The sequence below is a fragment of the Calliphora vicina genome, chromosome 1 (genome assembly GCF_958450345.1).
Source record: "Calliphora vicina chromosome 1, idCalVici1.1, whole genome shotgun sequence".
Taxonomy (NCBI): domain Eukaryota; kingdom Metazoa; phylum Arthropoda; class Insecta; order Diptera; family Calliphoridae; genus Calliphora; species Calliphora vicina.
Genome location: NC_088780.1, coordinates 124,120,187 through 124,144,766, shown reverse-complemented (window position 1 = coordinate 124,144,766; position 24,580 = coordinate 124,120,187). Strand labels below are relative to the sequence as shown.

At 31.0% G+C, this 24,580-nt stretch overlaps 1 protein-coding gene across 1 annotated transcript in view; it reads right to left on the bottom strand.

Annotated features, from left to right (window-relative positions):
• The window catches only part of timeout (timeless circadian regulator timeout), a 549,675-nt gene that overhangs the window by 425,575 nt on the left and 99,520 nt on the right, over window positions 1-24,580 (bottom strand). The window contains exon 8 of the mRNA XM_065502580.1: window positions 4,228-4,384. Coding sequence (XP_065358652.1) covers window positions 4,228-4,384 — 157 coding nt within the window. The remainder of the gene's footprint in view (window positions 1-4,227; window positions 4,385-24,580) is intronic.

The window sequence follows — 24,580 nt, the reverse complement described above, 5'->3', positions numbered from 1 at the left end:
ACTCTTACTTGTTTTACCTATATATAAGACCATAGTAAGTTGGACCTACTATGGGTCAAAATCGGAAAAAAATATTTTTTAACCCGAATTTATTTTTCACCAAAAAAAAAAAATTTTAAATTTTGAAAAAAAAAAATTTCCAAGAAATTAAAAAACTCCCAAAAAAAAATGTTCACCTAGCAGTATTTAAAATTTTTATTTTGAAGTATAATTTGGTGAAGGGTATATAAGATTCGGCACAGACGAATATAGCTCACAAACTGAGAGGCTTTTTGCTTGTCTGAAGATACACCCAGAGTCTATGGTGGGAATCGATCCCGCTACCCTTTGGTTGCACACACTATCGTCTAGTCTATCGGGACATCTAATTTGAAATTTGAGAATAAAATTTGACAGCACTAATACATACATATCAGTCGGTTTTGTATGATATTTAATAAACCGATAGTTTTTAAATTAAAAAAAAAAAACACCGAAATCGCATTTTTAAAATTCATCGGTTTTGTAGAAAACTCTAAAATAAGATTCGTTGATCCGTATGTATGCCCTGGACGAGAGTCAGTGACCCCAGCTGACAATAAAACCACGTTAACTAGTATATGGAATTTTTGTTAATAATATAAACATTAGCAATTTTTAAATTTTTTGGCATCAATAAATATGTTTAAAATTACAATAGACTGTTTTATTTATTTTTTTCAGCGACTCATTCATCACATCTTTTATTTTTATTTTAATTTCTAGCTTTGTGTTTTAATAATAATTCTTTATTATTTTTGGTATAAAATCCCTAATGGTCATCAACGCTCAGTGTGATATCCGACCTACCAACCAACAGACCACCTCCAACTTGCTGGATTTTCCAAAAACAACCTGCAGCTGTGAAATATTTTAATTTATTTTTCTTACTCTATATACGTTGACATATCCGCACAAACATATGGAAATTAGGGAGGCTTCCAAAAAAATAAAAATATGTGAATTCAAAGTGGATGCACATCGTAAAGATGATAATGATATTGCCAAGTAGGCAATCGAATGGCATCCCCAGGGAAGCCGACGTAGAGGACGACCTGCTCATACATGGAAAAAATCGTAAAAACCTTAACAAAAAAAATGTTATCCTTTGATCCAGCTCAACAAATACTGGCATCAAAACAAAAATTTTGAGAAATAGTATACGCAAACAAACTAAACTAAACATTTTTAATTCATAAAAACAAGGCCACCCTAAAGTACATACAAATAATATTTCATGAATTTGATCGTTGCAAATTAAAAATCCATCATCATAAGTCAAGTAATAATAATCTTATACAGTCAGAGTCAAAAGAAAGTGTACAACTTGTTTTTACATTTAAAACGTTTTATTTACATATTAAAAACAATTTTTTCTCCAGTTCTAGTATATTTAACAAAACACTTAATTGTTCTCTTGCAATATATAAACAAAAAACTAAACTATTTCAACTGCAACAAAAACAGTAACAACAAAACCAAAAATACTCCATTTTTAACGCGTCAGAAAAAAGTGTACACATTTAGAATTGCAATAAGATTTTTCTAGCTATATAAAAAAATATATTGTTATTCTTTATTTTTGCCTAGATTATAATTTTTTGTGGATCTTGCTGCTAGTCTCATGAGATTTTAAGATAGTAGCTTTTCTTGTTTGATCGCGAGAACTTTAAAACCTAAATGGGTAAACAAACTGCAATTGAAACAAGAAAGTAAGTCATAAAATTTAAAAATGAAGGCAAATCGTCACGTGAAATCTCATCTATAATAGGAAGAAGCCATAATACTGTAAAAAAAATTATAGACAAACAAAAAAATTTAGAATTTTAGAAGATCAGCAACGTGCCGGAACACCAAAACGCCTTAACAACCTTGAAATACGATCGATTGTGAGAGCAGTGAAGAAAGTATTCACAGTAAGTGCAGTAAAATTATGCGAAGAATTAACAGATTCGTCTGGAGTGAGAGTTAGTAACAGTACGGTTCGCCGAGCGCTACACCCAAATGCTCTATATGGTGGAGTTCCGAGAGAATAACACCACATTTCCAAACGAAATAAAGAGCGACCTCGAGAATTCGCAAACAGGTACAAAAACCAAGAAAATTGTTTTGGAATAATGTGCTGTTTACGGACGAAAGCAAGTTTGAGATTTTCGGAAGTAAAAAAAGGAGTAAACTTTGGAGAAGCAAAAATCAAGAGTTCGACCAAAAAATGTACTATCCACCGTAAAGCATGGTGGTGGTTAGGTGATGGTGTGGGGGTGTATGGCGGCAAGTGGCATGGGAAAACTCATATTTATTGATAGTTTGATGAGCAAAACCGATTACCTAAACATTCTTATAGAAAATATGGAACCCATCATTAGAAAATTAAATCTAGACCGAACCTGGATCTTCCAACAGGACAACTATCCGAAGCATACTTCTTAACTTGTTAAAGAATGGTTGTTGTATCATACACCGAAATAACTGGAACAACCCCCACAGTCACCGAACATTAATCCCATTGAACATCTGTGGTAGCATTTGGACAGACAGATCAGAAAATGAAATATTACCAGCAATGACTCTCTACACGAAGAGTGGTTCAACATCCCAACATCGGTGACATCAAAATTGGTAGAAACAATGCCAAGGAGGCTTGAAACTGTTTTAAAACCCAAAAGATGTCAAATAAAATACTAAACACGTTTTTATACCCTTCAGCTTCGTGAGAAGGGTATATATAAGTTTGTCATTCCGTTTGTAATTTCTACATTTTTCATTTCCGACCCTATAAAGTATATATATTCTGGATCCTTATAGATAGCGGAGTCGATTAAGCCATGTCCGTCTGTCTGTCTGTCTGTCTGTCTGTCTGTTGAAATCAATTTTCTGAAGGCCCCAGATATCTCCGGGATCCAAATCTTCAACAATTCTGTCAGACATACTTTCGAGAATTTTGCTATTTAAAATCAGCAAAATCCGTCCATAAATAACGGAGATATGAGCAAAAATCCGAGACAACCTTTGAAAATTTCATCAAAAAACACAATGTATTGCATGCTTTGACAAAAAAACAACAAAACGTATGGTTGGATGTGCAAGCTATGCGTATTTTGTTTTTTTTTGTGTTTTGTTTCTTTTGGCGTTGTTGTTGTTTTTTATACAACTAAACGTTTGTTTGGTTGTGTGTTGGTTTTTTTGACAAAAAATCAACAAATCGTATGTTTGAATGTGCATGCTTTGCGTATTTTGTTTTTCTTTTGTGTTTTGTTTCTTTTGGCGTTGTTGTTGTTTTTTATACAATTAAACGTATGTTTGGATGTGTGTTGGTTTCATTGCCTTGCGTATTTTGTTTTTGTTTTTTCTTTTGGTGTTCTGTTTCGTTTGGCGTTGTTGTTGTTTTTTGTGTTCTTGATAAATTTAGGATGCTGTACGCTGAAAGTGGGCAATGTACATACATACCTATATACTAATTATAAAAAATAATAATGCATCCACAACAAAGGTGAAGGGTATATAAGATTCGGCATAGCCGAATATAGCACTCTTACTTGTTTCTTCTAATTTCACTAAACTGTACACTTTCTTTTGACGCGTTAAAAATGGAGTATTTTTGGTTTTGTTGTTACTGTTTTTGTTGCAGTTGAACTAGTTTAGTTTTTTGTTTATATATTGCAAGAGAACAATTAAATGTTTTGTTAAATATACTAGAACTGGAGAACAAATAGTTTTTTAATATGTAAATAAAATGTTTTAAATGTAAAAACAAGTTGTACACTTTCTTTAGACGCTGACTGTATATAAATAGGCCCGTTTTTTTGTGGTACACTTTTAAGTATGTTATTGTCCACCAATATTGATGAAACCTATATGGTTTAAAAGATTATTTTCTCTAGATGTGCACAATATAAATTTTTTTTTAAAAAATTCTTTCCATAAAAGTGTTACAAAGCGTTTTAAATTTGCTTGAAAAACAACAACAACAACATGTTTATGCACATCTAAATACACGTGTATTTGTACACAAACGTGAAAAATATTTTTGCGTATACTCAAAGTAACTGTATAATTTTGTTATTAGTGGTCGAATTTTCCTAGTAAATATTAAACGGTAAACGCAAATGTTTATATAGTAAAAAAAATCAATAGCATTTAAATCATAAAAATAAAAAAAAAATAAACTAAATTTTCATAAATTTAAAAAAAAAAATTTATTTTACTTACCTCAGTTTCTTGGGATGGTTTTTCGGATTTTTTTGTTTTTTTATTAGAACGTTTCTTGGATCGTTTCTTATCCTGCACCACCACCGAATCTTTGCAAAATTTCTCCATCATTTTAATGAAAATATTGGCTGTTTCAACCACATCACGCAAATAGGCTCTAGAATAGAAATTTAAAGAAAATTTTGCAAAATTTAACAAAATTCCATTAAAGATTTAAAAATACAATATTTTTTTTTATTAAATTCACTTAAAAAGTTAAGCGTTTTTTTTTAAATATTCACAAAAATTTAAAAGCAAATGGCATGGAATTAATTCTATAGAATTTGTTTAATAAAAATTGGAAAAAAAATATGTATAAAAATGAATTGTATTTAAATAAAATACTATTTTATTTTTTCTTTCAAAATTTTTGTTCAATTACACGGCGCTACAGTGAAAAAATAAACTTGGAAAACGACCTAGAATGGGTTATAGGTTAAATAAAAACGTTTACACTGAAGTTCGTCAACTTATCGACTTGTAAATCAGTCAGTTTTAGTCCGACTTTAAATTTTTTAACGGGTTTAAAAAGAAAACTTATCATGCTTTAAAATGTATCTAAAAAAAATAAATTTATCAAGTTTTTTGATTTTAGTAGCTTTAGTACAACCCAGGACAACCTCGATTTTTTACCTATTTTTGATCTATATCTGGATTAATAAGTCATTAATATACACAGTGCAACACGAAAAAATAACCATATACCGACACTACTGCGTGATAAAAGACCAAAACAGAGACCCGTGTCTCCCACTTTTGCCCAAAGTCATGTAGTGTCATTTTTGCAAAAAAAAAGAGATAACTTTTTCAGGCTCATATCTTGCAAACAGTTCGGAATTTTGATTTACTCTCTGAGACAAAGTTGTAGCCGCACCGAGGCCCCAAATCTTTGGGGGCCCATAAAAAAGTAAGTAACTTAAGATGAGTAACTTAAGACAATCTTTTGAAAACAATATTCCTTGTAATGTTGAAGAATCCAGCATTTCTGATTTTTGTTTTATTTAAATTTACAATATTAAAAATTCTTTCAATGTTGGCCGACGAATGTGGTTAATTTCGAAACAAATTGTGTTCAAATTGGGATGGCCATTGCATTATTGACTCTCTTTAAAATAGAAATATTTTTGCAATGTTTCGAGTTCGGTGAATTTCATATTACGTAATTCTCGAACTTCATTATCAAGTTCTTTTCCATTTAATAAATTTGTAATAAGTTTGGCCAATTGTAAAATTGAATAATTCTTTTTTGTTCAATGGAGTTTAATCCTTCTAAAAGTTTATCGCGAAAATCAAAACGTTTTAAAACTTGTGAAATCAATTCAATATAAAATTGGACGCGTCTGCCTTTCAATTTGTACATTGCAAAAGGGGACTTACAATATTTTAATTTTAGGAAAAAAGGTTTTTAAAAAATCGTCATTTTTGTTCGCGGGAAAAATGAAAAATCGTCAATCGTCATTTTAATAATTTTGACTAAAAAAATCGTCAAAATGACGATAAATCGTCAAAGTTGGCAGCGCTGCACGGTGGCTCATATCTCAATTTCATCGGCCAAAAGTCCAACTTTTTGTTAACTCCGATTTCAAAAATTTTAATGCCATTCAATAGTAAATACATTGAAACTAAGGTAGCCAAAAAATTAGATAAAAATATTGTCAATTGTGTGCGTGGCATGCTGTTAAAGTCAAATATTTTATGTCATTGTATAAAAATGTGATTTTTGTAAATTTGATCAAAAGTAAATTATCATTACTCGCAAACTCTTATAGATAATTGGATGATTTTTCTTCTGTTATGTTGTAGGACAATAGTTTTTAAGAGCTGATATGATTTGTCACTGTACCATTTATACCTGATGTGTTATTAATTTTTTTCTCAGGTACTATATTTTAGACAAATTTAAATTTCAGTGGAATAAAAGTGCTTAGGGTCAAAAGGGGTTAAACAAATTTTGCTACCAGGAGAAAGTCCAAAGTGTCCTCTTTAAGCCTATATATACTTGTTGACCTGTTTTGACCTGTTTGTTGAACACTTTTTTCATTTGAATGAAATTACTCCCAAATTTTTGTTCTATTTTTATTTTACTTGTTCATATGACAAAGTATAAGTCGCAATTTTGAAGATATTGCGAAAAAATTTGGTACATAAATTTTTTTCGGCCCGAGAACTAAGTCTATTGAAAATTACTGAAATCGGTCCACTATTTCGCCTAGCACCCTTCTCCCGAAATTATACTTTATCGGTCGTAAATGGTTAATTTATATATGTATCTACAAATTATACTTTATCGGTCGTAAATGGTTAATTTATATATGTATCTACACAAATTTTGCTCCAAATAATTTTTATATAAACTGAATTAATGTCACCTAATTTTATGATGATCGGTCCATTATTAGTCATAGTTCCCATATAAGACCCGCTTCCGAAAATCACTTTAACGAGCATAAATCTCTTAAAACTGTTGGTATAAATATAAAATTCAACAGAAATAACTTCCATATAGACATAAATCACACGACCTAATTTCATGGCGATAGGTCCATAATTAGTCATATCTCCCAAATAACGCCCTCTTCCGAAAATCATTCACGAAAATAAATTATAGTGTAGGGTAATATATAGTCGAGCTTGGCCGAACATACTTCCTTACTTGTTTTTATCTGCTGATAACTTTTTTAATGAGTATAGCTGATTCAAAAAACAAAAAATTGGCATTTTCATACTAAATGCTATAAAAAATTAAAAGTTCAACTTTAAACTTAAATTGCACAACCACTGCTGAACCGATTTTAATGAAATTAAAACTGGTGAAAAATTCAAGAAGTTATCTGTCCACCAAAAAAAAATTTCTAAAATATCTCTATCGGTTCAAAAGTTACAGAGTTTTGGCCGATGAAAAACGAAAATGAGCCACTGTGCGCTGGAGACAAGGGTCTTTTTTTTTGGTCTTTTATCACGTACTGGTGTCCGCATATGGTTATATTTCCATGACTCAAAAAATTGCACACAGTGATATACAATATGGATATCCAATAATATATATTTCATAGCTCTTTTCAACAGCATATGTAAGTCGGACCTACATTTGGTAAAAATCGAGAGAAATATTTTTTTCTTTTTGTTAAAAAAAAAAATAAAAAATTTTTTTTTATTAAAAAATAAATTAAACACATTTTTGGTTAAAAGGTTATTCGGGAATACAAAATTAGTTTTTTAGTAAAATTGTTTTATGGTAAATTCCCAATTTTTAATTTGATAATTTGATAGTTTGAAATTTATTGTTGGGGGATAAGCTAGTTCCTATGCGCATTTCACTGGTTGCTTAGGACAGATCATCAGGAAACCTTTTCCCAAAAGGCTTTAGAAAAACTAAAGATATTATACAAATAAAACTATAGAGTGTTTGAGAATTACAGACACTCAAGCTTTATTTGTAAAAATATCATAGCTTAATCAAAACACCAACAATAAACCGTGATTTTATCATTTCTTACATTTCCTTATTTTTTCCGTAAAAGTTTTTACGCTAATAAATTAATAAAAAAGAAATTTTAATTTCGTTTACCCAAAAATATTTAACATTTTTTTTAAGTAAATTTTGGTAATAAAAACACTTTGTAAAGAAAAATAGGTTTTCATAGAATAAAATTAAAATAGCTATTGTTGAATTTTAAAAAAAATATAAAAAAACGCAAACTATATACATTTTTTGAAAGCTAATTCTTTGCTTTTGCTTTGTTTAAAATTTTGAATCGGTTTAAAAAATGTCTGAGTTACAAGTGCTAAACTACTAAAACCAGTTTTTATTCAAAATAACTTAAAATTTTTAGGGTGTTTCAAAATCATTGAAAACGGTTTTAGCATGTCCTCACCTAGGCCTATAAACCTCATTAGGTCACTTTACAAGTTCTGACAAAAAGTGTTATTTTGTATCAGTGTGTTATTGTTATTCATAGTTTGAATTAAAAAAAAAATAATATATTTTTATTTATGCTAAATAAAAATAAGGAAAAAACGTATATTGTTTATCGTGATAATATTTAATGATTTTCTAGGTGACTTGTTTATTTAAAAAAAAAAAAAATCAACAAAAAAAGGATTTTGTTAAATAAATGAATTTGTAATGGTATGTAGTATGTACATTTGTGTTGCGTGTTTTTTACGCATATTTATGTTTGAAATATTTGTTGTATTTATTTTATCAAATAAATATAAATATTTGAAAAACTGATTTTTTTTTGCTTACTGTCTGATTCCATAAATTTATTAATAAATTATAAATTCCGTTCATACAGTTTGTACGATTAATGATTTTGTAAAAGTTAATGGAATATTTAATTTAAGAGGAAATGTTATAAAGGGATCAAAGTGCCCAGCACTCACAAATATTCATGTTTGATTATACAAGTTATTTACAAAAATGAATGAAACATATATTTCTCCCAAATATAGCCACATGCATACATATTTCTTCTTTTGATTTGAGAGCTCAGAAAAAAAAAAAAATTTTAGTATAAATTTTATGCAGTTGAATAAAATACTATTAAAATTTTTAATATTTTTACAAAATCTACTCTAATGTCCACATTATAGAGCCCTTTTGCCGCAACTGCATATTGCTTGCCATGCCAAGAACTTTTTGGGAAAATTTTCTGTTTTTGGGTCATAAACTTCTCTTCAACATTCCTTCCAGCATCAGCAACATAAAAATATTGACCCGGAATCTGCGAAAAATTTTCCAACATACATTTTGTCATCCATTATGCAGAAGTTATATTTTTTTTTATAAAATTTGACTTTAATTTCCGTGCTCTGTCTTTGGCCTCTAAAATTTTAGCAGAGTTTCTGTCAGGAACTTTTTGAGCCGGTCTGCATGGCTTTGGCCAAGTTGGGTTTTGTTAAAACTATTTGATTTTGTCATTGAACGTAGAACCAAAAAGTACATATATTCTGGGTTCTTATGAAATTCTACGTCGATCTAGCTATGAGTGTCTATCTGGCTGTTGCAAAAACAAAAGAAGCTAGCTGGCTGAAATTTCCCAGAAATATTATCTGTTGCTAAGGTTTATTTGGTATTGAAAATGCTCAATATCAAGCCATCATTTTTGATTTTCTTTTATCATTTCGGACATGCAAAATCGTCTTGCAAGGTCTCTCAGCTTCAATACGTATTGTACTTAATGTTCCTGCTGTTGAATGAATCCAAACGTTTTGATATTGCTACCTGAGTAGCTCCCAATAATTTTGAAAGCTCTTGTTGAGTTTGACAACAATCTTCATGGTGCAATGCCTAAAATTCTTGGTCTGCAAACTTTTTTGGTTGGCCTGGGCGATCTATGTCTTCCGTGTCAGAATCACCACATTCACCATAAGTTTTCGGTGTGCTTCAGCGTTACTTTTTTTCAAATTAAAGAAGTAAAGCAAAACTTCCCGCATATGACGCTTTGTTGGAAGAAATTTCCACATTTTCACATTTGTTGTTCAATAACTAAGTGCTCTTACTTGTTACATGTTAGTTTAGAGTTTATTAGATATAAAATAATGTTTTTAGAAAAAATGTTCGACAACTATTACGAAATATGTTTGCGAAAAACAAAATAAAGTCAAGGTAAAAATCGAAAACTTTAAAATTGAAACTCAAATATCTCTTAAAGTATAAGAGATTGTTTTGGGACCAGCATGTGCTAGAAAACAATTTTGTTTACAAAAACAAAATTGTTCAGTTTTATTTTTGTTACAATTTTAATGTTTTCTTTCTCAATAAATATCTCAAAGGTTTGACATCCTGGATTTTTCTTAATATCTTTTCCAAAGTGAGAGGCCTAAAATAACAAACCCTTGATGATTCACATCATGAACAAAAACCCTTTAAACTAGTGTTATTATTCACATTTGACATTTCAATGGACGATTCTGTAACCGCAAGATAAAATTCCAAGGAAGTCACTGAATCTAGTAAAACAAATGAGCCAAGATATGAACACAAACTCCAAATGGTGAAAAAGATATTAAGACTTCAACCAAAAGTTTCTGGCCGATAAGTGGGATTTTGTATAAAATTTTGTAGAATCTATATTATAAATATTCATGATTAGACTTAGACATTTGTATCGGCAATGGTGAAATTTAAAACAAGTTATAGTCTTCATTTTCTCATTATTATTAAGTCATTTTCATATTTCTACAAATCATTCATTATAATTTCACTTTTGTTTCCAATATAACCAAAAAAATTACAATTTCAATTTCACAACACCGAACATTATTAATGAATTTATTGATTTTCATTCAATTGAAAAGAAAATGTTGCAGTAGCACACAAAGTCTTTACGTCATTCATCCTGTCGCTCACACTACAATTACCATGAGAAAAAAATTAATCATTATAAACAAAATTAATTCCTGGTAATTAATTAGCCAAATTTATATAACGAAATAAATACGTTTGGTAATAACCATGGTGATGTGTATGAATTCATTGTTTAACAATTAAATAAAATCCAAATATAGTAATTAATCATAAAATTATATATAATTCATGAATTTTATGTAAACTACAAACGAAAAAATATTAAAAAAAACAGCAGCATTAATAATTTGTTATAAAAGGGTGCAATACCAAAATCTTAAAACAAAGCAATCAACATAAATGAATACAATACTGGAAAAAGGAGTCAATATTAATTAATAATTGATAAATACAATTAATGTATTAAAAACTTACAACAAAAGAAACACTGCTGGACAAAAGTATACAATTTGCTGTACACACTTGTATTAAATGTTCAAAATATCCCAGGTAATCTAGCGTGAAGTCAATTGTCACTATTCTATAGTCCTGACTATAGACTATTCTATAGTCCTGACTATAGACTATTCTATAGTCCTGACTATAGACTATTCTATAGTCCTGACTATTCTATAGTCCTGACTATAGACTATTCTATAGTCCTGACTATAGACTATTCTATAGTCCTGACTATAGACTATTCTATAGTCCTGACTATAGACTATTCTATAGTCCTGACTATAGACTATTCTATAGTCCTGACTATAGACTATTCTATAGTCCTGACTATAGACTATTCTATCTATAGATTATTCTAGTCCTGACTATAGACTATTCTATAGTCCTGACTATAGACTATTCTATAGTCCTGACTATAGACTATTCTATAGTCCTGACTATAGACTATTCTATAGTCCTGACTATAGACTATTCTATAGTCCTGACTATAGACTATTCTATAGTCCTGACTATAGACTATTCTATAGTCCTGACTATAGACTATTCTATAGTCCAGACTATAGACTATTCTATAGTCCTGACTATAGACTATTCTATAGTCCTGACTATAGACTATTCTATAGTCCTGACTATAGACTATTCTATAGTCCTGACTATAGACTATTATATAGTCCTGACTATAGACTATTCTATAGTCCTGACTATAGACTATTATATAGTCCTGACTATAGACTATTCTATAGTCCTGACTATAGACTATTCTATAGTCCTGTCTATAGACTATTCTATAGTCCTGACTATAGACTATTCTATAGTCCTGACTATAGACTATTCTATAGTCCTGACTATAGACTATTCTATAGTCCTGACTATAGACTATTCTATAGTCCTGACTATAGACTATTCTATAGTCCTGACTATAGACTATTCTGTAGTCCTGACTATAGACTATTCTGTAGTCCTGACTATAGACTATTCTTTAGTCCTGACTATAGACTATTCTATAGTCCTGACTATAGACTATTCTATAGTCCTGACTATAGACTATTCTATAGTCCTGACTATAGACTATTCTATAGTCCTGACTGTAGACTATTCTTTAATTTGTGGCATCAGTACAATCAATGAATCAAAATGGCGAGAGACCTATACCAATCGTATTGACGTGCTCTTTCAGCATCTATGGTGATATTAAAAACTGATATCAACTCCACAGTTAACAGTTATTTTTCAAAATATGAGTTCACATGAAACTCTTAGAAAAATAGTCTTAAATAGCCGTCATAAAAAAAACTCATTTGAGGAGTTTTATATTCTACTTTTTTGGTAGTAATTTATTCGTTTAAAAAAAAAAAACAACTACAACAATTTAATAATAGGAATCAAACAATAACAAATAAAAATCGCACTTGATTTTATTTTAAAGACAATTTATTCAATTGCAATGCAAGGTGCTTTATAAATTGTAATCATTTGACCAGCGGTAAACTTTAGGTGTGAATTTACATTAAATGTTTTTTTTATTTTCTGAGGGGAAAAATAAAACTCCTCAAATAAGTTTTATTTTCTGACGGGAAAAATAAAACTCCTCAAATGAGTTTTTTGTTATGACTCTTTTTCTAAGAGTTTCATGCGAACTTTTATTTTTACATTAAATGACAACTGTTTTAGATGGATTTTTATTTTTAAAGTCACAAAATAACTGTTATAAATAACTTAAAACCGTTACAGTCCCTGCATAACGGTGTTTTAGCTGTAACGACAGCTGCAGTTATTATATTTCAATTTTTGTAGACTATTTTCATAATTTAAAATTACTTATACAATAACATAACGGTATTTTCGATTATTGCGGTAACGTTAATTGCAGTTATTTGCCAAATTAGAAAAATATTTTATAATTCAGACCCTTGTAAAAGCTAACCCCCAAATTCAGAAACATGAACAATTTTTGATTTTCATAAAAATTTGTAAAATAAATTTTGTGACCATGTTTCTCAATCAGGCCTTAAATATCCAACTAAGGTAATTTGTTATTTAGTTAAATTATTTTGAAGAAACAAAAACAAAGTCCAAAAGGTACAAAAAGAATTAAATTAATCATTAAATCAGCAGTTATGATGCCAACAAACCAAATGTGATATGTAGATAATTTCAATGTAAAAGAGGAAATTAAAATCAGACAAACAATTTTTTAATGACAACTAAGAAAATCAGTAACAAAATTATAAAATTAGCATGATGACATGTTGATTAATACTAAAGAGTTGAGTTACATTCATTTGGACAGAAGGTGTTTAGAGAACTAAAATTTTTAGAATTTTAACAAAATACTCTAAAAGCGACTGGGAACATTTGAATACTTTTTTTCTTCAAAATTAGCAGTTACCTTGAACTAACACCGCTATATATACTAACAATAACTGCATGAATAATTTAAGTATCTTTCTTAAAGGCGTTCAATTGTCAATGTACGAATAATTATTACAAAAACTCTTTATCTATCTATATATCTATATAAAATACAAAAAATGTTTCTACCTATATCCGTTATAGACTCTGAGACCATCCAACCGATTAGCTCCAAACTGGTATCATTGGAAAGGAAATTTTCTGAATATGGTTTTAGACACCTAAAATACTACATTAGGTCCATTCGGTGCTTTCGGTGCTTTCGGTGCTTTCGTAAAGAAGATTTTCGAATTTTCTCATATAAACATTTTTCATCTATATATATAAAAATGGATGTATGTTCCGAATGAACTCAAAAACGGCTGGACCGATTTTAATGCAATTTTCAGCGAATCTTCAGAATAGCCTAGCGGGGGGTAACACTCTAAAGTCAGATTTTTGATTTTCGGTCTGTGGGCGAAGGGGTGTGGCAAAATCAATTTTTTACATTATACCGCTAATGCCATCTATATATATAAATAACCGCTAAACCGATTTTGATGAAATTTTCAGGGAATCTTCAGAATAGCCCAGCGGGTAACACTGTATAGTCAGAGGGGCGTGTAAAAATCCAATTTTTACATTATACCGCTAATGCCATATATTTCATAAAAATGGATGTGTGTATGTTTGTTTCGTATGGACTCAAAAATGGCTGGACCGATTTTGGTACAATTTTCACGGAATCTTCAGAAAAGCCTTTTGTGTAACAGTGTATAGTCAGATTTTTGATTTTCGGTCTGTGATAAACAATTTTGTTTACTCTTGCATATTAGGTGCATGAATATAAAATTTCCATATGAAATGTAATTTTAATCAAAAAATTATGATGTTAACAAGCTCGATGACCAAATACAATTGAAAGTGTCTGGCAAACAATAAAATACAATAAAATACAAATCGATTGACACAGTAATGAACGAAGAACAAGTCGTCAATTCTCCTACTGAATTTTTGAATTCATTATAACTAGCCGAAATGCCACCACACGTATTAACATTGAAGGTTGGATTACCGACTTTTTCCGACACTGCAATAAAAAACAGATGTTTTCTAAAGGCCAGCAACGCGGACCTGGTTCAGCTAGTTAGTCATAATTATGTAATTAAGGTAACAAATGGAAATGCGAAACGCCTCTAACCACAACACAAAGACTCACAAACGGTAAAGATTAAATTATAAAATGCTTAATAATCTATAATTAAAAGAAATTTATATCAAGAAATATGAATATTTACTCTTTCGGACAGCAGCAAGCAAACAAACAAACCAAAATTATTGCAAGGCAACTGATAACGAAAGCAATAATGTGAAAAAATTGTACAACAAAAACATAATTATTTTCCACTTAAACTGCACTTATATTCCACAATTAAAAGTGAATTTAAGTAACAATTCAATTCAATCCCTTTCTTTATGCCTCCACATATTTTGCTGGAAACATTTAATCTTGCTCTACATGGCCAACAGTAGTGTATTGGCCAACGTAGAGCAGCAACAGCAAAATAAAACTTTTTACCCAGGGAAAGAGGTGAAGTAAAGGGAGAGGTGCTGCTAAAGGATAACTTGAATACTGATAAATATTTGTTTATTTGTTCGCTGTTGGTTTATTTGCCTTACGGACAAATGGTCATTTAAACTGTCAGTTTTTATAGTTGATGATGATGACGATGGCGTTGGTGGTTGGTAATGGCACGAGCTTTAGACTTTAGTGGTTGCCGGGATGATGCTGGTTAAGTAAGAAAATATGGCGTGTAATAAATTTTATCGTTGGCTGGTAATTTGCCTACATTATGGTGAAAACGTCAACATGAAAAACAGTGCACAGAAACCACAATAAAACAGAGGCTTTAAAGTATAAATAGTGGAAATAATACAAACAAACCATGTTGAATGTACAAAACTAACTTTGGTAAATAATACTTGGATACATAGATAGATAGCACCGAAACAAGTTGATGCGAGACTTAGCGCAAAGGTGTTGAAATTGTTGAAAAAAAAACGTATGACCTATAAAGGTCTAGCTTGAATTGAGTAACAAAACTTTGGATGAATTGAAAATGTTGATGATCTGAATTGTATGCTGGATGAAGAATAAACAGTTGTAAACGATTGAAAATAATCGTTTCTTATTGTTGCTTGACATTTTGAGGCCGAAACTGCTTCAGAAACAGTGTTTTATTTTGTTGAAAAACTAGAATGTTTCTTGTTATTCAGCGGAGCATTGTTTCAAAAATTTGGTAGTCTTTAATATCTAGATTATTATTTTAACAAACTTTTAAAGATTTTGAGTTGCAAGTAATTCTGTATTCGATTCTGTGGTTAAGAGGTTATCATAAGTTTTTCCTTCATGGTCATCCTGCACCATTTCATCGAATCAACCATTTCTATTGTTTGGTAATTATTAGCGGAGCATATAATTTATTTAACCATATTTAGGTCACAACAAATAATTCATGTAAATGTATGTATTTATTAGGTAGGTCGTCGTTCGAATAACAATTATTCAAATAATCGAAGCAAAACAAAATTATTTTTATTTGAATCTATAAAATCGTTCAGTTTAGAATAAAATATTATTCGTTCTATAATTGCCGAATAATCGAGTACTCGAATAAGTTTCTATACGGACTGAGATTGAATAATTCTTAACACATATTTTACCTTTAAACTTTTAACCCAAGTATTATTTGATTTTTTTTTTGATCATGTTGCCTTTGTAAAGCACGTCAGTTATTATGTTTAATGTCTATTATGTTCATTTGTTGTTAATCTAATTAAAATGAGTGACGAGAAAAAAGTGCGTACTAAAATTATTAAATATTTTTAACAAAACCCAACTTGGTCCTACAAAAAGTTGGCCAAACAATCAAAGGTCTGCCGTCAAACTGATTCCAATGTCATTAAACAGTATCGGGAGATCTTGTCCGTTGATAGAAAACCTGGTTCAGGTAGAAAGAAGGGTCCACATGATGTTTCTAAAGCCAAAAAATAGAAAGAATTTTCAAAAGAGCTCCCAACACCTCCGGTAGGAAAGCAGCCCGGTTAGGTCAGTAGTCAAACTATTTGGTACGAAAAAATAAAGCCAATACAGGTTTAAAAGCATACAAGGCTCAAAAAGTTTCTGACTGGAACTCTGCTAAAAATTTAGAGGTCAAAGACAGAGCACAGAAATTTAAGTCAAATTTTATACAAAAAATATAACTGCACGTATGAAAAATGGTTCTCAGCTACTGGGTAATTTTTTTTATGTTGCAGATGCTCGAGGGAATGTTGAAGAAAAGTTTAGGACCCACAAGCAGACAAAATTGCCCAAATAGTCCTTGGTATGGCAAGCAATATGCAGTTGCGTCAAAAGAAGCCAAACATTTGTTACAAAGGAAATTTACATCAAGGAATGTTTACAAAAAAGGATGTTTCCACTCATAAGACTTCTTATAGTGTCCACTTATTTTTGGCCTGATTTGGCATCTGTCATTATGGTAAGAATGGTCTTGAGTGGTACAAGAATCATAATGTGATATTTGTACCAAAAGAGGCAATTCCTCCAAACTGCCTGGAGCTGAGGCCAGTGGATAGATATTGGACTCTTGTTAAAAGAGTATTGAAGAGCACAAAAAAGGTGTCCAAAAGTCTGGTAGATTTTAAACGGAGATGGACAACCTGTTCGAACAAAGTGACATTTACAATCACGGAATGTTAACAAAAGAGCTTGCTTCCATTCTTCAGACTTCTTAATGTATCCAGTTATTTTTGGCATAGTTTAGCAACCTGTCACTATGATGGGCAAGGTCTTGAGTGGTACAAGAACAATCATGTGTTATTTGCCTCAAAAGAGGTCTATGAAACAAAACCATTAATTCATAATGTTAAATAATGTTGGTTGGTCATCATTGGATATTTTGCTAATAAAAATTTCATCTATAGATTTTGGATACCAATGGATCCCAATATTGTCAAACTTTACTAAAACACGAAAACCTTGTGACTTATAAAGAGCTAGAGTAAAGAATCTTCAATATAATTGGAATAGTTTTGCAATTAATTTAGATAGAATTAATAATCTCTATTCTACATAAGTAGTAAATCCAAAGAGTCTCTGTCGGGAATCGAACCCGCTACCCACAGATTGATAGCCCAGTACACTATCGTCTAGTCTATCGGGGCACCCTGAAGAAAGATTTAGATTCATATTAAACTTATTTATGCCCAATTTCATCACAATATTAATTATTATAGGACAATTAAGAATGTTGAAGTCAAATGTTGGCCGATTTTCGTATAGTATATCAAAAGTATAATTTCAAAGTATTTAGAATTGATTAGTGCAAAATTTTATCAGGATTGACGCATATTCAATATATTTATGGCTAATCAAACAGTATTGTATGGGGGCTAGGTGAAATCATGGACCGATATTGCCCATTTGCAATACCAAACTAACCATCAACATCAACAGAGAATATTTGTGGAAAATTTCAGCCAGCTAGCTCCTTTCGTGTTAGAATCTTATGAGGACCCAGAATATATAGATATATAAGTTTTGATTCTACGGCCAAAATTTCAATATGTTACAAACGGGAGAATCCATAAACTTATTGCTATTTTCGGATTTGACATCTTCGATTTTAATGAATTTTACCAAACATATTACGGTTCCAAAGGGTTAATCAAATCTATGACTATTTCATCGGAGAACCTTTCCATTTCAAAAATATCGCGATTTGAAAATTGAAAATTTTTTTTTAAAATTTCTAAAATTATATACACATAATTGCCCATAACTTCGAAGCTACTGAAAGTCCAACATAATTTTTGATTCCGTTTTAAAGGCAAAGATATTGTCCATATAATTGTTTACTTCCAAAAGGTTAAAGGTCTATTTCCAGAGTATAAATTTCAATATTCGATGGAGACTCGATTAGTTCAGGAGTTATAAATAAAAACGTTATTAAAAGTTATTAATTCATATACAAATTTAAACAAACAGAAAACAGAACATAGTTTAATCAAATTCAATTTATGTGGTACAACACAGGTGCTTAAGTTTTTATATGAATTTATGTGAATATAATTTTAGACAATTTTAACAAAATTTTCAATTTTCAAATCGCAATATTTTTACATCGGAATGAGTTTCCATTGAAAAAGTCACTGATATGAGAAACATATTGGATATATTATGTACGTGATAAATTTCATTAAAATCGGAGATGGTAAATCCGACTGCTGTCCGTTTTGATATGGATCTTCCCAAACGGAAAGATAAAGTCAATATCGAACCCGTATTTTTTTAACGGTGGGTATAAAAAACTAATTATTATATTGTTGGAATAATCGAGAAAATTTTAAAAATGAATCGATTACTCGAATAATAAAAAAAAGTATTAACTTTAATTCAATTAACATCTAATACTCGCATCATTCTCAGCGTCCATGAGTGCCAGACTGCAGATAAGCTATTTCACATAATTATATCGATCAAAACAGTAGTAATACTTTGAACGCTTCAAAGCCAACCAACGGCAAAACTTTGTAATATTTCAAACAAACGTTTTCGATTGTAACTGATTCAATAACCAATTTAGCAAACGAGTTACATTTAATTTCAATTATTGTATTTATTCTTGGAATATATCTGGTATTTAATCATTAGACAAAATTAAAATGTTTCGTAGTAAATTATTTTAAATTAATTATAAATTAACATATTGTACATTAGCTGTTTATTTAATAATGGAAAAGAATAATAATTTGAAGTTGAAGATCAAAGGTGACTTTTACAAAATGAAATTTTTGGCAAACGGCTTTGTTAATAAACAAAATTACCGCATATGAAGAGAGAGACCGATCCACAACAGACCCTACAGACTTCATCAGATCCAGAAAATGCACCAAAAGTACAGTTTTGAGAGCCATTAAAGCAAGTTGTATAAACTAAATTAATTGCACTAAATCAGTGGTAGCCATTAACCCTCATCCTGTATTTTAAAAATTAAACGTAAATGACATTATTTCTGATAAAGTTTTTTTTGACTCATGGTAGAATCTCTTTCGGAGTTGATTGAACGATGTCCGTCCGTCTGACCGCCTGGCTGGCTGTTCATGTAAACCTAGTGCGCAATTTTGTACATAAATTTGGAGAACATGTGTGAACTGCTTGTGAGTTAAGTTTTTTCTGACAACCATTATTATGATTCGGTTGAAGAAATGAAAATCACAATTTTGAATGTTTTGTGGGATATAAGCCTACGGACACTACAAAATTTCATAAATTCTATGCCTAATCGCAAAGAACGCAAAGATTGTAACCTTATCATTTTGACGGGCAGCCTATAAGCCCCTCAAACAAAATTGTTCACACACATTAACAGTGTAGCCTTCATTTTACATAAACATACAGACACTCAATATGCACGCAATAACACAAGCTCATCCACATGCAAACTCAATTTGACCGCCATTTTTTTGCAATTGAAAGGCAATTAGTTTCATTCATGGTGGAAAAAGAGAAATATTCATCAATTCAGTGATTTTACGGGAAAAAAACAGAAACAGAAACAAATTTGGTTCACTTGTGTTTTTTTTTTTTTTTGCTTTGTTTTCCTTTTAGTATATTCGTATATATAAACTTTTTAAACTTTTATAAAACCCCTCAAAAACATTGAAATGCTAAATATACCACACACTTAACCAAAAAAAAAACGAAAAACTCCTCATCATCCGTCATTCCCTCTCTATGAAGTTTCTAACAGCTACCCATGAACTTTTACCAAATTTACAATCACTTTAAATTGCTCAGTTTTCAAAGGGTCAACAAATTTTAAATTGTCATGAATTGATTTTTTTTCGGTACTTTATACCACTCACTCTCTTACTCTCACTCTCTCTCTCTCTTATTCTGCCATTTACTTAATAGCTGAAAAGGCGAAACGGGACAAATAAACCAATATACTGCTGAAACGTAATCAATCATTTTAACAACAACTTTTTTCAGTCCATCAAAGGTTGTCAGATGGTGGTGTGATAAATTTTGTAGATTTTTCCATGACTTTTTAAACTTCAAGCAAATCATTCTTTTAATCATATACTTAACTTTATAATGACAATTCCTCAACTCTAGCCCAATCTAGTCTGGACTATAAACGATTCTATATTCTGCACCATTATATAGTCTGGACAATAGACCATTCCATAGGCTAGACTATAAACCTTTCTATTATCTGGACTATAGACCATTCTATATTCCAGACTATAGACGGACCATTCTATATTCCGGACTATAGACGGACCATTCTATAGTCCGGACTATAGACGGACCATTCTATAGTCCGGACTATAGACGGACCATTCTATAGTCCGGACTATAGACGGACCATTCTATAGTCCGGACTATAGACGGACCATTCTATAGTCCGGACTATAGACGGACCATTCTATAGTCCGGACTATAGACGGACCATTCTATAGTCCGGACTATAGACGGACCATTCTATAGTCCGGACTATAGACGGACCATTCTATAGTCCGGACTATAGACGGACCATTCTATAGTCCGGACTATAGACGGACCATTCTATAGTCCGGACTATAGACGGACCATTCTATAGTCCGGACTATAGACGGACCATTCTATAGTCCGGACTATAGACGGACCATTCTATAGTCCGGATTATAGACGGACCATTCTATAGTCCGGACTATAGACGGACCATTCTATAGTCTGGACTATAGACGGACCATTCTATAGTCTGGACTATAGACGGACCATTCTATAGTCTGGACTATAGACGGACCATTCTATAGTCTGGACTATAGACGGACCATTCTATAGTCTGGACTATAGACGGACCATTCTATAGTCTGGACTATAGACGGACCATTCTATAGTCCGGACTATAGACGGACCATTCTATAGTCCGGACTATAGACGGACCATTCTATAGTCCGGACTATAGACGGACCATTCTATAGTCCGGATTATAGACGGACCATTCTATAGTCCGGACTATAGACGGACCATTCTATAGTCTGGACTATAGACGGACCATTCTATAGTCTGGACTATAGACGGACCATTCTATAGTCTGGACTATAGACGGACCATTCTATAGTCTGGACTATAGACGGACCATTCTATAGTCTGGACTATAGACGGACCATTCTATAGTCTGGACTATAGACGGACCATTCTATAGTCTGGACTATAGACGGACCATTCTATAGTCTGGACTATAGACGGACCATTCTATAGTCTGGACTATAGACGGACCATTCTATAGTCTGGACTATAGACGGACCATTCTATAGTCTGGACTATAGACGGACCATTCTATAGTCTGGACTATAGACGGACCATTCTATAGTCTGGACTATAGACGGACCATTCTATAGTCTGGACTATAGACGGACCATTCTATAGTCTGGACTATAGACGGACCATTCTATAGTCTGGACTATAGACGGACCATTCTATAGTCTGGACTATAGACGGACCATTCTATAGTCCGGACTATAGACGGACCATTCTATAGTCCGGACTATAGACGGACCATTCTATAGTCCGGACTATAGACGGACCATTCTATAGTCTGGACTATAGACGGACCATTCTATAGTCTGGACTATAGACGGACCATTCTATAGTCTGGACTATAGACGGACCATTCTATAGTCTGGACTATAGACGGACCATTCTATAGTCTGGACTATAGACGGACCATTCTATAGTCTGGACTATAGACGGACCATTCTATAGTCTGGACTATAGACGGACCATTCTATAGTCTGGACTATAGACGGTTTTATGGTCTGAACTTTATGCCATTCTATAGTGTGGACTGAAGACCATTCTATATTCTATAATCAGGATTGCAGACCATTCAGAATTTCAAAATCTCTCAATATTTTGTGGATGACCCACGTAAAAATCGCATCATGGCAGAGAGAGGGCGGTTTTAGTTAAAATCGTAAAATTGTCAGATGTTTAAAAATCACTGCCATTTCATTATGCGAGTGTGTGTATTACATTCGAGCGCCAGCGCTACAGCAAAGAATGATGGAGAAGGTTTGTTAGCTTTTTTTTTTTTGTTAAGGATTGTTACAGATTTTATTTTTATACATGAATAGAGTATAGAAATTTTGGTAGAGTACGAGTGGAATGAGGAAAAACAACCGAATTTTGTTTAATGTTTGTAATGAACATGGTTGTTCTGTTAATTTTGTTATTGAGGTCAAATGATGAATTTTTTAGAAACTCAAAAAATAAAATCGTTTATTTTGATAGATGCACTCTATTAAATTAAGAGCAAATATCGAACGATTAAACGGGTTTATTTTAACAAGAATAGCAAATATCAGCAAATAATCAAGGTTGATATAAACTTGGAATAAATATTTATACATGTTTGAATGATATTTTCTATGAGGTGATTGTGAGTGAAGGTAGGGTATGCATTGAATTTCTCTTAAACCATTTTTAAAATAAAGTTGTTTGTTGAATGAAATTCCCAGTGATATGATGAATCAATTAGTGATAAAAAGAACAGTTTTTTATAAATTCATCTGGCATAATTAAATTATTACACAGTTTTAAAATACTTTATACAATAACAGGTATCGGTATTATTCATCACTGTTTAATATCACTGTGCTAAATTTAAACTGCAATTAATCAATTTTTAAATAAATCTCACATTTCAGTATTACATCACTCACTACAAGCCAAATGATTTCCTTGAGGTCATTAACTTTTAAAGTGATGTTTGTTTTTTTTGCCATTTTACCAATAAATTCTTTGATTTCATTCAACCAACAAAAAATAAAAATACTCATATGTATATATGTACTAACAAAATTAAATCAGTGTAACTAGATGTCTTGTTAGGAAATACTCATGTTACATGAGCTCTTTTTTTGTATTTTCTAAGTAATGAACCTTTCAAGTGTAAATAAGTGTCTCTTCATATTTTTATCAAACTCAAATCATTTTGTACATTTAGATATTTTGTAGTTTTATTTTTCTCTATTTACTCTAAAATTGCATTTTATATTATATTATAATGAACTAAGTATGCAGTAAATTTAATTTAAACACAATTTTGCAATTTGGGTGCACAACATTTTTCAATAAACTAAATTCTCAAATAGATGTGTGTACGAGACCAGTGGAAAATTTAGACGAACTTACGTTGTTTAGTGATGATATGTATTTTGGATTTGTATGATAAATTCCGGCTCGGTTGCTATTTAAAATCGAGAAAATCGGTCCACAAATGGCTGAGATATAAGGAAAAAAAAAACCGGACAACCTTGATTTTTGGCCTATCTTTATATAGACAATGTGGATATCTAGTGATAGATATTTCAAAGACCTTTGCAACGACGTATATAATAGTAAGTTGGACCTACATGAGACAAAATCGGAAAAAATATTTTTAAGCCGAATTTTTTTTCACCAAAAGTTTATTTTTGCTAAATATTAAAAAAATAATTAAAATTTAAAAAAAAACTTCGAAATTTTTTTTTACAAAAAATGAAAAAAAAAACAACTTTGGAAAAAAAAATAATTTTGTTTACCTAAAAAATATTTAAAATTTTTATTTTGAAGAATAAAAAAAAACTTCGAAATTTTTTTTTTTTTTTAAATGAAAAAAAACTTTGTAAAAAAAAAATAAATTTTGTTTACCTAAATTTTTTTAAAATTTTTATTTTTAATTATAATTTGGTGAAGGGTATATAAGATTCGGCACAGCCGAATATAGCTCACTTATTTGTATTTTTTTTGGATTCATCCGAAAATTAAATCAGTTTTGCATTTCAGTTTCGGCCAGTTAAAATGTTGTTAGGTATAGGACGACAGATACCAACCAAGAGAGAGTTCCTATCTCACGAAATGTTTTGATAATTTTTAAAACGGCTAATTTATTAATTGAATATTTAGGACAGATAGTTTTTGCTTCAATCAATCACTAAAATCGTTGACTATTTGTTTTTAAATATTGATCGACCCGAGTCGATTAAACGATGTCCGATGGTATATAGGTTTGTTTCAGCAAACCAAGGACGAAACTGGCCGAAATCGCTCCATTATTTCACTTAGCCCCCATACAG